This window comes from Rhinolophus sinicus, linkage group LG03 (genome assembly GCF_036562045.2).
Source record: "Rhinolophus sinicus isolate RSC01 linkage group LG03, ASM3656204v1, whole genome shotgun sequence".
NCBI classification, from domain to species: domain Eukaryota; kingdom Metazoa; phylum Chordata; class Mammalia; order Chiroptera; family Rhinolophidae; genus Rhinolophus; species Rhinolophus sinicus.
The window spans coordinates 83,972,555-83,987,113 of NC_133753.1; the positions used below are offsets into that span (position 1 = coordinate 83,972,555).

General features: G+C 46.6%; 1 protein-coding gene across 1 annotated transcript; it reads right to left on the reverse strand.

The window, feature by feature from the left end:
• Window positions 1–9,164: 9,164 nt before the first annotated feature.
• On the reverse strand, window positions 9,165–14,556 carry FOXA1 (forkhead box A1). Its single transcript, XM_019749162.2, has 2 exons — window positions 14,199–14,556; window positions 9,165–11,896 (listed from the first exon to the last, which is right to left on the reverse strand). The coding sequence occupies exons 1-2, from the start codon at window positions 14,268–14,270 to the stop codon at window positions 10,559–10,561; spliced, it is 1,410 nt and encodes a 469-aa protein (XP_019604721.1). The 5' UTR covers window positions 14,271–14,556; the 3' UTR covers window positions 9,165–10,558.
• Between the last annotated feature and the right edge of the window lie 3 nt (window positions 14,557–14,559).

Below are 14,559 nucleotides of genomic sequence, written 5' to 3' on the forward strand. Positions count from 1 at the left end.
CAGCGGCCCACATGGGGATCGAACCAGCAACCCTGGTGTTATGAGTATCATGCTCTAACCAACTGAGTTAACCGGCCGCCCCTAGATTCTGTTATTATAATTTAAGAGCTTACCGTATTTTAAGAAGCTGAAGTCCTTTATCTTCTTACCACAGTCATATTTAAAAGGTGAAGAGGCTGTATGACCTAACATTTGGGTGACATTTCATACAAGGACCAAGTCTCCTGTTTATAAAGCTGGTGTAATTCAAAGAAATATTTGAGATTTAACTTTGTTTTCCCCCCTCAATGTTAAAAACATAAAAGCCAAATGCTTATACATGTCAAAGGTGTTTCCCACATGGGGCAGTTTATTTGGATCCATATTAGGTGGGAACTAAAGAAAGTAAATGTGTATAGATTGGCTAAATAAATAGACAGGCATTCAGGTATCTGAAACAGGTTTCAGACCTAATAAAAATGGACCCTCAAAGAGACATACTTAAAACATAAGAAGATTTTATATAAATATTAGAGAAAATATTCCATTGGCAAAATGTTTTGCACCATGAATATAGTGCTTCTCCATTATATCGATAAATGCAAGTGGGAGTGCTTCATCTCTTATCATTTAAATCTATTCTGGACCTGGCTTGGGAAAACTCTGAAGGGCATTATCTTGCAGGTAAATGGACTAAAACACATGATACATAAGTATTTTCCAACCCCATATTCTAGGGTCTCAGGAGTCAATTAATCTCAAGGCTTAAGGGGTTACACTTTAAATAACATCGAATTCTCATTTCTACTGAAATGTTTTACATTTCCTTCCCTCCTAATTTTGTTTCATGGCCAAAGACATCTACTTGAACATTGTGGTATCTTTTGTTTAGTGATTCGTCCATCCTATGGTGCTCAGAAGTCACATAATTCTTTATGTGTGTTCTGGCACTAGACAATTTGTTTATGTGATAAACCACAGAACTGTCCTGTAGCTTCTGTGGTCTCCGGGATATATGTCAAAATTAAAGCTTTTTTGTGGTTGTTTTGAACATATTGTTATTCATAGAATGTTTCTTACACTGTGTCCAGAATGTGGTTACTCTGAAGTCTTCAAAACATCATAAAAATTAATCCCCAAATAGCTATACCTACATATAACTTATTTTGGTCATGCATGTTGTGTTAAATTCTTATTGAAATTGTTAATCTTTAAAATCTAAATCACTGCCATCTTTATCCTGTATAAATACCTTTCTCTCCCCAGTGTTTCTAAACAAGTGGTAATGAAAACGCAAAGGAAGCACAGCAGCCCACTAGGTGTAGAATTGTGTGTCACAGCTGAGGACAAAGATTAAACTTCTCCTTGATGTTACAAAAGAGATTTTATAAAAGGTGACTGACGTAACACCACATTGTAAATGTACTAGTGGTCACCAAGATACAAACCTAGCTGTTCTCTAATAAGTTAATAAAAAGTGGGGTACAGGTCCAGAAGAGAAGTCACTCATTCTTTGATAGCTTGTAATAAGTATTTGGAGTTTAATAATTCATACCATTACCCATAGACTTCTTTATTAGAGACTCAGAATATCTGCAAGGTGAATGTTTTACATTCTTTTTTATGTCAGTGAAAACCATAAAGACCTCACAAAAGTAAATGTAATGTTTTAATGTAAGTTATATTCAGGATGCTGTTCTCTAAGAAAGAAAGGGGAGGGGGAGGAAAGGAGAAAGAACAGAAGTCTTCTCTTTCATCTCACCTATCAATGGAGTATTTTCTCCTCCACTTACCCCCAGTGCCCAGGCCTGAAAATTGAAGGGAGTGGTCAGAGTTCCATGGGCTAAATTTGTAAATTTGTAAATCTAATGTTGAAAGGAATTAAATAACTAAATTTCTGTATCTCCTAATAAGAAAATGCCTACCTGAAAGTCTTAAATCTGAAATACTTTTCTTGGTTTACCCCACATCAGCAGATCACTTAATTTATTGCTTTCCTTCTTTGGAGACAGTCTTGTGGACCTGAAGGTCTTCTGGATGCTCCACTAAATCAGCATATCTCGTTGTGTACACACACACACACACACACACACACACACACCCCTCCTCTAGCACACTTGTGCTGACTCTAATTCCCTGAAGAGAAAGGTGAAGAGTAGATAGCTTGAAGATAGGGATAGTCATGACTAACTGACCAGGAACGACTAATCCTAATCCACAGTTACTACCCTGGAGCATTCCATAAGTGTTCCTGAAGGGAAAAAAAGTACTTTATATTCTGTTATTATTATTATTATTCTTTAATTGACTGAAATACACCTGCAATACATACTTTCCTCAGTAATGGGTGAGGGAGGAAATAGGGCTGTGTAGGAAGTAGGCCCAGTAATGAAATCACTTAAACTCATATTTTAGACACCAAGCTATAGAGGTCTTCTTTCTTCTTTGATTATGTCTCTCTCTCTCTCTCTCTCTCTCTCTCTCTCTCTCTCTCTCTCTCTCTCTCTCTCTCTCTCTCTCTCTCACACACACACACACACACACACACACACGAGGTCAAGGCACGTGATAGTGCCGGTTTTAGCCGGTTTTCGCCTCAGTACACTCAGAACAGAGAAGCAGGGGCTGGAAGTGGCTGACGGCATGGAAGGCAGTGGAACCCGGGAGGAGGCGCTCACGTGGAGGTCGCGGTCCCGGGCAGTGTCCAACCGGCCGGCAGCGCAGGGGGCGGGCGGCACAGCATTGCAGACCTGGCCCCAGCTCCCGGAGCGCTGTTCCGCGATCAGAGCGGATGGCTGGCGTGAAAGCGAGTGGAGACAGTTTGAGCAGAGGGGGCTCCAGGGCAAGGGCGATTTAAATCCCCGTTTATCTGTTCTGGGTTGCTACCTAGTAAAGCTGGATCGGAGCCCTGGGCGCCGGAGTTGGGCGGTGAGACCAGGAGGTTAGGAACCCTTCGCGCTGAGCCAGGGGCACAGGGCGGTCTTTGTGGTCAGCGCCCTCGGGGTCCAGGGACTGCTTCGCCGCTGGAGGTCAGGAAGGAAGAGAGTAAACACCCAGTCCTCGGGGAATGGTTGCAAAGGGAGAAGCGAAAAATATATCAAACCAGAGAACCGCCCCGCCCCCTCCCCGCGCGGCCTCGGCGGGCGGCGTCACGGGTCCTGCGGCTTCCCCGCGCGCCCGCGCCCCCATCTCCGGCCCGGTGGAGCCGCAGGTTGGGCCTGGCCGGCCGAGGCCGCGCCGCGGAGCGGGTCCCAGGAGCGCCGCTCGGCCACCCCGCCGCCCACCCCGCTTGGCCGGGCCCCTCGGGCGGGATAGAGCCCTGCTTTGCTCTTTTCGTTGGCCAAGCACAATTGTGTTATTGGAGATAATGAATTCAATCCCCATCAAAGGGCATTAGGCTCGCCCGGGCCCTGGAGTTGCTGATGCCTTTAAAAAAAAAAAAAGAAAAGAAAAAAGAAAGAAAGAAAACAGGAATGAAAGGCTGAGGAGGGGAAAAAAAATCTCTGGGGGAGCCTTTCCCCTGATCGCCGCTTTTGAAGTGAAGGGGCCCAGGCATTGTTGTTCACCTCGCGGCCCATACGGCTGAAGAAAGCTTGGGCTTTTGATGAGCTGAGAACCGCCTCGGCAAGGAGCACCACGTCGGGCCGCGCGACCTGCGGGCAGCATATGTCTCAGGGCGCCCGGGCACCGTATGGCGGGCGGGGCCGCAGGCCTGATGGGGAGGAGGCTCAGCTGCGCGCTCGGCCTGGGAGGCCCGGACAGGAGACAGGGCCAGCACCCGGCAGCAGCGTTCCCGGGGCCCCCGGCCTCCGCTCCGGGGTCGCGATTCCTCGTGCCCACTTCGTGGTTTAGCATAGGGGGTCCATCTGTGGTTAATCAGTTAAGACCTCGGATTGGGAGGCCAGACAGCCCTTTGGAGGTGAAGGTGGGAAATGCAGAGATCTCGTTGAACGCATCCCGCCAGAGTAGTTGGAAGTCTATTTTTAACCTCTGGACGCAGCATCTAAGGTGGCTGGCTTAGTTAGAGCTTGATGAGTCTGAGAAACTATACACTGCAGAGAGGGACAGCTGTACGACAGGCAGTTAGGATTGTTCACCTGTGACTCGAGGCCACCGTGCAGCCGGGCCCGGGAGGGGGCGAGGGACACGGAGGGCATGGAGGGGGACACTCAGCTGCAGGCACGCGGCCGGCTCGGCAGTTTCTCCAACGTCCGCAGCGTCCGGCCTTGCAGTTCTGAACCCAGGACAGCACCTCAGCATCATATCCCATTTTCTAAAAACTTGTTGCAGTCACTTAAGTTTGCTTTCAGCGCCTTCCGCGTGAACTTTCCCCACCTCGATTTTCATCCTGCCCCCACCCCACCCCCGGCCGCCTCTGAATTCTTTTGGCCCAGGGGTCAGCAACTAGATCTGTTCGGTTGCCTTCCCTCCCTTTCCTGCCTCCAACCCCCTCCAATCCTCCTCAAAGGACCGGGTTATCCGCCCCATTAATATATTAGCCAGGCATAACACAAAGGAAGCGCGTGTCAACAGAAGGCACAGCAAGTGAGAGGCGAGGGAACCTGGACGCTGCCATGTGCTGCAACACGGCTCATTGCAGCTTGAGCTTGTGAATCGGCTTCCACCCAGGAAAAAGCGGTGGAGAACGCGGCGGGAGTTGGCGCTCGGGATTGAGCAGCTGTTGGGTTAGGCGTTTGTAGCGGGGCTATGGGAGGAAAGCACAAGGCTCCCAGGTGGGACCCAGAACTAGGGGACCTTTCCAAAAGCGCCCCAGTCACCTGAACCGCGCAAAGAAAATCAGCTCCGAGATTTTCACTCGGTGGGAGCCTCCCTCCTCCCTCGTGCATAATGGATCCTTAAAAGTAAATGTGTAAACGAAACAAACCACCACAAAGGCCTTACATTCTTATTAAATTGTTTGTGTTTTAAAATAAGTCCTTGGAAAGAGAGAGAGAGAGAGAGAGAGAGAGAGAGAGAGAGAGAGAGAGAGAGAGAGACAGACAGACAGACAGACCTGGGACGTGATTAGACAAGCAAAGGAGTCACTACGTACGATTTCATGTGCGAAAAGGGAAAGAAACTAAGGAGGTTAATGCTTTGTTCCCAATTTCCAGGCAATGCTTTGAGGAGTATTCTCAGGCTGTTTGTCTCAGTTTCAGGATTTTTTTTTAAAGCCCCGATGTGTAATCTTTAAGAGCAGTTGAGGAAGGACGTAAAAAGTCAACTCAAAGCAACCTCACACTTAGAACTCTGAGTCAGGCCAGCCCTGGTACTGGCAGGGATCTGAACTTGATTGTCCATGTGACTGGACCAGCATCCCACCTGGTTTCTGAGGTTCCTGGATATTGAGGGAGAACGTTCAGCTTTTATACTCTAAGTTGACTAGAACCCAGAGAACCCAAACATATCATGAAGGGCATCTAGGAGGGCTGCGCCTCACTTTCCAGGGCTGGAGGAGAGAGCTCAGACTCACCAGGAGCTTTGCTCTGACCCAGTGTAGTCACAGATGACATAAATGGCGAAATGAGCAAGTTGGGTAGAAAATAAAAGGTAACAAGTGGGATTTTAAAATATGTTTATTTATAGTAGGAAAAGGCATGTGTTCTACAAGTTAAAATTGAACTGCATAGGTGTTTCCCAGCCCCCTATCGCTTCCTAGAATGAGGGCTGGATTTAAAAAAAAAAAGTGAGGTCTGCAGACTGAGTTGTCCAAAGCTCAATGAACCAAGCTAGACAGTGAGCTTAACGGAGAAACACTAGTGGAACCATTATGGCCTCAAACTTAAGTATTGGGAAGAAAAAAAACCCAGAATACTTAAAGTAATTGATTATTAAGTGTTATTTGGATACACCTAACAAGATCATCAGTAGAATATAAAACCTGCATAAATGGCTACTCTAAAAACACTTTGTATCTCCTCAGATGGATTCAATTTCTAAATAGGAAGGTTATAAGATCATACAAGTTGTTTCATTTCTTTATATTCTTACTCTCATGAATTTCTTTGATTCTTCAGCTAATGATATTTATTGTCTGGGAAAATCTTATTTCTAAATTTCAGCATAATTTAACCACAAATAATCACCATTTTTACACATAATTATCTCGAATTAGACATTATTTGAACTCCATTTAGTTGCAAAACACATTTTACTCCAATTCAAATAAACAATTAAAATTTAAATTTGAAAGTAAATATTTTTCAAATTTAGTAAACATCTAATAACTTAAGCAATTATATCTTTTCAATGAGTTTTTCCTTTTGATGTATTGAGGTATCACATTAAAATACATTATAGCTAAATGTTCTACAATATTATTGCTAAATCAACAGAAAACGAATTGATCTTGAGGAAAGGTTAATTAATTTGGGTTACAGGTCTCCTACTTTGGTCTGCATTGAAAGGAATTTGTATTGATTGCAGAAGTTTTTTAATAAGCATTTTTGTGGAATTGAGATCAATTTTTACAGTGCCAAAACAACGAAGTAAAATTTTATCACTCCAGGAATAGTTTTCTGCTATGGCTCATTCAAGTCTGTCAGACTCCTGAAAAAAGTAGCGCTTTTTATACTTTCAGTGAAATCAGTCGGTTATCTAGCTTCAGAAAATGAAAACAAAACTTAAGAACATTAATAGGATTTTGTTTGTTTAATCCCTCATCCCATAATAATTCTCACCAGTTTATTCTACTATGAGGGGATCACGAAAGGACAATGGAAATTAAATTTTATCCTTGATTTAAACACTGTTTTAGCCATTATGTATAAAACAGATTCATCTGCTTGCTACTTGGGAACACTTCTAAGTTGTGTAGTTTTTGCTGAATGAACTGGTGAGCTTTTCTTCTTCCCTATCAATGTTTAGTTGTCTTCTTTTTTTATCAATTAAAAAAAAAATGTGTCAGGCCTGTAACAAGGTGAAAGTAACATCTGAAGTTCTCCTCCCCGGCATTATACTAACTCCCAAAACATTTTTCTTTTTTTCTAAAAGTGTTTGCTGGGTGGCGTCGTCAATGGATCGGAGGGCCTCGGGAGCTTTGCACTTGGGTCTGCTGCAAGGTTTCTCCTTCTCGCTCCCTCCCTCCTCCTTGGGAGACCCCTCCCCCACCTTGGGCGAAATTCCTAAATAAAGCGAGCCCGGTGGACCGCGCCTGAGCGGTCAGCATCCCCTTTCCGGCCCTGGTCTGCAAGAGCGTCCGAAGTGAAGGAATATAGAAACTCGTAGATGAAAAGGGGGTAGGTGGGAGGGCGTCGCGAGAAGGCGGTGCGCTCGTGGAGGGTCTCAGCACTCCCTCGGAACTACAGATGTTTTCCTCCTGGCCCTGGGGCGCGGCGCCCCAGCCCCGGGCGTTCCGGCGTTTGTGTGTCTGGGTTTCCGAGGAAGGGATTACCCAGCGGGAGCAGCCGCGGCGAAGCGGGCGTTGGGGCCGCAGGAGCCATAACGAGGCACCCGGCCTTCTTTGTTGACTTTTAGGTCTTGGGCTCAACAGAAGATTTATTCGCTAGGAGGGGAAAATGCCCAAACAATGAAGAACTAACTGCATTTGTCACCTCAGGATGCATGCGGTCTTGCTCTGTTCCCTGCTCCCCGGGCAACCGGCTGCCCGGCCCGGTCCTAACGCGCGGGGCCCAGATTGCAACGCCCAGAGGTGGCAAAGTGCGCGGAAGGTACCCAGAGGTGGCAGAAAATCGCGGGAGAAGCCCACTAGGCGAGACCTGCTCCCCGCGACCCACCATTCTAGCTTCCCAGGCAGGTCTCCAGAGTGGCCTCGGGTACTAAACCCGAGGCTCCTGGCCCCCGCAAGCCCAGAAAAAGTCTCTGCCAAGTAAGACAGAGAGCGCGAAGGCCGACTTAAGCCTGGTGGGTGAAGGCCAGGCATTGATATTGCTGATACGTTAGAGAGAGATGAGATCACGGAGGGGAACACACGCAAGTTACACGATTTAGATTCAGTGTGGCCAGGTAAAATTCCGAGGCCCAAGCTCACGCCTTACATTGTTTGGAATTCGAATTTGCCAACGTTTGTTTACCCTCTACCTAAATATAAATAACTGTTGAGATTGAAAGCTTTTTCCTTTTTTTGGAACTTTAACATCTTTCCCAGGCCTCCAGGTTTTGAAATCACTCAAGCCAGTAATTTCCTTCTCCTGCTTTCATGAGCTCAAGTGAGAGCATGGTTTTTGGGATTTCTGCATTTTTCTCAAATGCTACCTGGCACCCTTTCTCTCATCTGGGGAGGCAATTACGCGATTATTAAGGGACTCACGCAGCTCTTTTTATCTTGTCTTGGGTGTGGAGTGGAGCGATCAAAGCAAAGGCTGTCCAAGTTCAAGCCCTGGCGAGAATGGAGTTTATACACAAGAGCGCCGGCAGGCCAGCCTCTGCTTGGGCTGGTGTTGTTATTGTTGATGTCAATACAAAGAAATAGGTGGACTGGAAAGTGAGCCTACTATCAAAGGAGATTAATGATTTTGTGATCTCAAGCAACTGTAGGGGTGTGAAGTTGCATTTAAAAGCTTCTTAGAAGGCAAACAAATCATCAGCTTTACGTTCTCTGGAACATTATTAGAAACAATGTTTTAAAAAATATCTTCTCAAAATACAAAGTAGCAGCTACGTGAAATGTCCTGGTGGCACAAAGCTTCCCTTACAGGCGTGAATTACTGGTGACTGGCCTTCCCTGACCCCCTCCAAAGCTGCCGTGATGGTTGAGTTTTGTTTCTCTTTTAATATAAACAGGGTTCAGGATTCTGTTGTAGACAACTTAATTTTAACACCACATCTGATATTTTATTCTCACTCGAATGCTTCTCAGATAAAAGAAAATGATACATTGGGGAAGGGGGAAAGGTAGTTAAATAGTATTTGATTTCATTGTGGAAAGGCTCAAAGGAAACACAGAAGGCTTAATTAAGTCCATGTCAAAAATGGAAGTAAACATTCCTAGGAATAAAAAAATCTTAAAAACTCAATTTTAGGGATATTAAATCAATTTCTCTACCCACTTTTATTGAATTTCTTTAACCACTTTTTACTAGCTACATGTTCATATAGTAAACAAACAAAACAATTTTGTTTTAGATTATTTTCCTTTTTGTCGTGAATATTCAGTGCCAGACTTTGAAAAATATCATATTTAGAATATCTATTTTGGATTTAATTAAGAAAAATAACAAAAATCCTTTTTTTGTTAACATTTGATTTATTTAAAGTCCTTAACTGCAAATGATCAAGAACATATTCCACGGCTTAAAATTTATAATTTTTGTTATTTAAATCAAAATATTTTAATTACAATCACATTGATAAAAATTAACATTTTAATTTGTAATTTTAACCATCATTTAAAGCAATTTCAGCTGTAAAGAAAAAAAAGAATAAACCATGCAATAAATTAACATTGAGAAAACAAAGAGGGATAATAATGAAACCCGTCTGGCTATACTAACACCATGTCCAACTGTGAAAAGTGCATTAACACTGAATGAAACAAGCACACGATGGCAATAATTAAAATGACTACAATCAAATGGATTTTGGAATCTTGGACCAAACTTTGAAATACAGCTCCCTATAACATCTCTCCTCAAACACTGTAATATTCCCTTCTTTTCTGGAGAAAAATATCCTTTAAATGGTATAGATACATAATAGCTAATTTTATACATGTTATGTGACCTCAAAATGACATGACCATGGCACTCTGCAATGCAAGGAACAGAGTTACCGAGGGCTATTCTTGAGGAATTGATTCCCAGGGCTATAGGTGGGTACAGAGGACAAGGAGGGGGGTATCTCTGTAACTTCTTGGTCCGGCAACTCTTGAAAATATAGCTGTATACCTCTTACCTACTACCTCTATATGTTATGTAAATATATAGAGGATGTCTACATATCTGAGCATGTGCATAAATAAGTTGGTGCATAATATATATGTATTTCATTTAAAGACATCTGCTATTTGAATGTATCAGAAATGTAAGCTGAAAAACAAATGGCTCTGATGTTTACAATGTTTATGTTTTGCTGCATAAAAGCAGTATTGTCCTTCAATACTTTTAACAGCCTCTAGTGCCTACTTGTTTGTTCACCCTTTCAGTTCTTATGGTGAAGAGTACTGCCACAGACCTGTAAACTTGTGTGTGGGGAATCAGGTGAGGGGGAGGGGGGAAAGCACAAACAAATATTTTACAAGCTTGACCATCTTTCTTTTTTTAAATAAATCCTGCACACACTAGAATGTGGAGGGGAAAGAGGAAAGAAAGGGAGAGGGACAAGGAAGTAGGAGGATTTTATATATACACTTGTGGATCATGAAACTTTGCAGGAAAAAATTTTGTTGGTTTGGGGTTGGTTTTCTTGGTAATAATATACACAAGGCGTTTTGAATAATAATAAAAGTAACAGTCCTTTGCACTTGGGGAAAGATTGTGCACACACGAAAAGAAATAAAAATAGTTGGGATTTTATTATGCTGTTGTCGGCTTGGTACATGTGGTTTTGTTTGCTGTTGATTTTTTTCCCCCTCTCCTGCTACCAGCATGGCCATGACAAACAAACCCCTAGTCTGAGAGAGCTAGGAAGTGTTTAGGACAGGTCTGGAATACACACCTTGGTAGTAGGCCGGCTCCAGGGCTGAGGGCTCGATGGGGCTCCTGGTGGCCACCGAGGTGCTGCCCAGCGGCAGGCTGGCGGGCAACGCGGCGCCGTAGGGTGAGTACTGTAGTGCCTGCTCGTATGCCTTGAAGTCCAGCTTGTGCTGCTGCTCCGAGGAGGACATGAGGTTGTTGATGGAGAAGGGGTGATTGAAGGAGTAGTGGGGATCCCCTTTCAGGTGCAGCTGGGACTCGTGGGGTGCCAGACCATGCACCGGGTGGGAGGGGGGCACAGATACTAGCGCCCCAGGCCCGGAACTGATTGGGGGTGCAGCTGAGGAGGCTGGAGTCTTCAACTCGGAAGCGCCCCCTGTCGCTGTTGCCCCGCTGTGGTCCAGAGTCTGGGGGCTGGCGGCGGGCCCCGGGGCCGGCGCGCCCTCTAGCTGGCCGGTCTTACCGTGCACGCCCCGATGAAGGGGCGAGTCGCCGCTGGGGTTGGCTGCGGCCGAGGGGTCCTTGCGGCTCTCAGGGCCGCCCTTGGTGCCACCACTGCCCCCGCTCCCGCCCCCAGTTCCTGGCTGCTTCTCACACTTGAAGCGCTTCTGGCGGCGCAAGTAACAGCCGTTCTCGAACATGTTGCCGGAGTCCGGGTGCAGTGTCCAGTAGGAGCCCTTGCCTGGCTTGTCGGGGGAGCGCGCCACTTTGACGAAGCAGTCGTTGAAGGAGAGTGAGTGGCGAATGGAGTTCTGCCAGCGCTGCTGGTTCTGCCGGTAATAGGGAAAGAGGTCCATGATCCACTGGTAGATCTCGCTCAGCGTGAGCATCTTGCTGGGCGCTTGCTGGATGGCCATGGTGATGAGCGAGATATACGAGTAGGGCGGCTTGGCGTGCGGGTAGCTGCGCTTGAAAGTCTTGGCGTCGCCGCTGCCCCCAGCCCGGCTGCGGCCCAGGTTGGACGGTGCGTACGCCATGGGGCTCATACACGGGTTCATGGCGGCGGCGTAGGGGCCCAGGCCATTCATGGAGGCTGCTGGCTGGGCACCCATGGCACTCATGCCTCCCGGGCTCAGAGTCGTCCCCATGGCAGTCACTCCCGCCGCTGTCATGCTGTTCATGGCACCCGCGGAGCCGCCGGGCATGCCAGCTACGGCGCCGGGGCTCAGGCCAGCGCCCAGGCCCGGGTTTGCGTAGGACATGTTGAATGAAGCTGGGGTCATGTTGCCGCTCGTTGTCATGGTGTTCATGGTCATGTAGGTGTTCATGGAATTCATGGAGCCCAGGCCGGAGTTCATGTTGCTGACTGGGACTGAGGAGTAGGCCTGGAGCAAAAACAGCGAGTGAAGAGACCCCAAAGGGTTGGGTTAGTGGTGCTCGAACCCTAAGACAAGAGGAGAGCATTTCTGCAAAGCACAGGACCTCTACCACCACCACGACGACCACCGGGGCAAACCGTCAGGCGATCTCTCGAGGAGGAGCAAAGCGATGTCTTGTACAGCAGGGGGAAAAAACCTGTGTGGCAGTCATGACAGATAAATGCTCACAGAAAATATGACCTGGGGAAGATGTGTAATCGCCTTACACGCCAGGCTCAGGGGCTGGCTTCTGGGGCTCTCCATCTCCTCCTCCATCCAGGCTAGATGGCATCCTAGTCTCCACCTCAGACCCGCCTAGGCAAAGTGCTCTTTTGGTTAAAAGCAGTTAAACTCCGAACACAGAAATAATCTCTGAACCTCTGCTCATTCACTCTACCTTAAGGGTGCAGTGAGTTTGTCCATGGGGGGGGGGTGAGGGTGGTGGGAAAACAGGGCACCAACTCTGTGCCCATTTCGCCTAAACCTGCCAGGCCCAGCTTGACCACACAGCAGCCTCGGAGGTGCAGGGTGGCTATTAATTAAACTTTCCCTGACAGAGTTAAGCATCCATGGCCATATAACTATCAGCAGTTGTTGCCAAATGGTGACTTTTTGTTATCTTTTATATTTAGAAGCAGTGTTTTCCATCTATTTGTAGCAACTGTAATATTAAAAGGGAAAGGAACTCAGAGATTAAATAAGTTTTGGAAAAAATATTTAAAATAGATCTACATGAAAGAAGAGGCCGGGAGGGGTGCATAATATCAGTGCACTACCGGTATATACATTTAACTTTAACATGTGTTTACATGTACACCTCTTTAAGCCATTCAAAAATGTGCATTAATTTCATTACCTATTTGTAGCCCCCTAAGGTTTGAAAATTTTGTGACACAATTTGTTGAAAGAATCATCTATATTTTTTCACATACTGATATGGTGCTGCTAATCATTTCAAACCCTGGCTTTTGAAACTATATAGTTTCATATACTTTAAAATTCCAAAATCAGTCTACTTATTTTCTATTTCCCAATTCTCAGTAAGGAAGCTCTTTCCATAGGGGACTTAATTGACTCATAGTAGGTCTAGATGACTGCATTTGATTTAAACCTGAAGAAGAGTTCTGAGCTCCTTTTAAAATCACCAGTAGGAGAAAACTCTTATGGATAGCAATTTGGGAATGTACTAGAGATGTTAAAAATATAGTCTGAAATATAAAAGCTACTTCTCTGATAATTTAATAAAAATAACAATATTCTTAAATTTATTTTCATCAACAAATATGACTTCATTTGAAAACAAAAGGTGAACAAACAGATTTAACAGGCACACACTCTGCTATGGTATGCAAATAAACTCAAGGTAAATTTGTGACTAAGTATGCAAATCTAAATAAATTAATTATCATGAAAATATTTTCTGATTCTATATTTTTCTGTCTATGTCTTAACCTACTTCTTACTTTTGGAGTTTTTTTTTTTCTTTTCCTTTCCCCATGATTGTCCAAGGCAGTTTCAATAAGCGTTTACAATAATGGGGAACTTTGGGGGGATAATCACCAGCGGTTAACGGAGAAATACTTTTATTTGTGGTGGTCCTGCCTGTACCTGATTTTCCTCGCAATCCCTTTGTGCACATTGTAAAATAAAGTACATGAACGTGCCATCAAGGGGACAATGAAGAGAAACAGGTTCTCCGCCGGGAATGCTGGAGAAAAAGTCAGCTTGTATCAGCGCCACCCAGCGGTTCTGGAGAAGAATGGGCACACTCCTCCCCAAACAGGGCTTTTGAAGAAGTTTTATAAAATTTCGGAATCGGTTCGTTATTAAGACGCTCCACTGAGCGGCGGTGCGCTTTTATCAGAAGACATCTGCGAGTTCAACAGCGAGGGGAAGGGGCCGCCCTTGTAGACAAACTCAGGTTTTCTCCGAGTGGCCTCCAACTCTTGCAGCGCCCGCCCGCCAACCCGCGGCACCCCGGGCCGGGCTCCCGCTCTCCGCAGGGAAGAGCCAAGTGCTTCCCAGAGCCGGTACTTTCAAAGCCCAGAATTTCCTAAAGTCTTTTCGCCCGCTCCGAGACCCGACCTCTCCCGCGGAGCAGCCGATCGGGCTCCGAGGCCCGGCCAAGGCCCGGCCGGGGCCACACCGGGTGGGTGGCACAGAGGAGGCGCCCCCAGTCCGTCGGTCGCCCACCCTGCCCTGCGTCCGCCTCGTCCGGCCTCCCCCGTCACGGGCTCCCAGAGTGTCCCGCCTGCTGCCCGCCTCTCACCTCCTGTGTGTCCGCGTAGTAGCTGTTCCAGTCGCTGCTCTCATGCCCTTCCATCTTCACAGTCCCTAACATCCTGGAGCCACCCTGCCCAATGCAACCATCCAGCCCTGTGCGAAGCGACGGGCGGCCGCGCGGCGCGGGGCAGGGGGCGGGAGCCGAGCAGCTATAGTCAGCCGAGCGCCCGCGCCGGCCCAACGCCACCCTAACAAGGAGGAAGCCGGGCGCTGCGGGGCGCGGCGTGCGCGGCGGCGCGGCGGGCGGGGGCAGGCGGCGGCCGCGGAGCGCGGCGCCCGGGAGCGCCTCCGCGGGAAGTGAGCGGGCGGCCTCTGTGAGACGAGTGCAGTTGAGCTGATGTGGATCT

What these genes read in the sequence shown, in the direction of transcription:
- FOXA1 (XM_019749162.2), bottom strand. Translation starts at nt 14,270, where the DNA reads ATGTTAGGGACTGTGAAGATGGAAGGGCATGAGAGCAGCGACTGGAAC. An exon ending in ACTACGCGGACACACAGGAG is followed by an intron (nt 11,897 to 14,198) that starts GTGAGAGGCGGG and finishes TTTTTGCTCCAG; the next exon opens with GCCTACTCCTCAGTCCCAGT.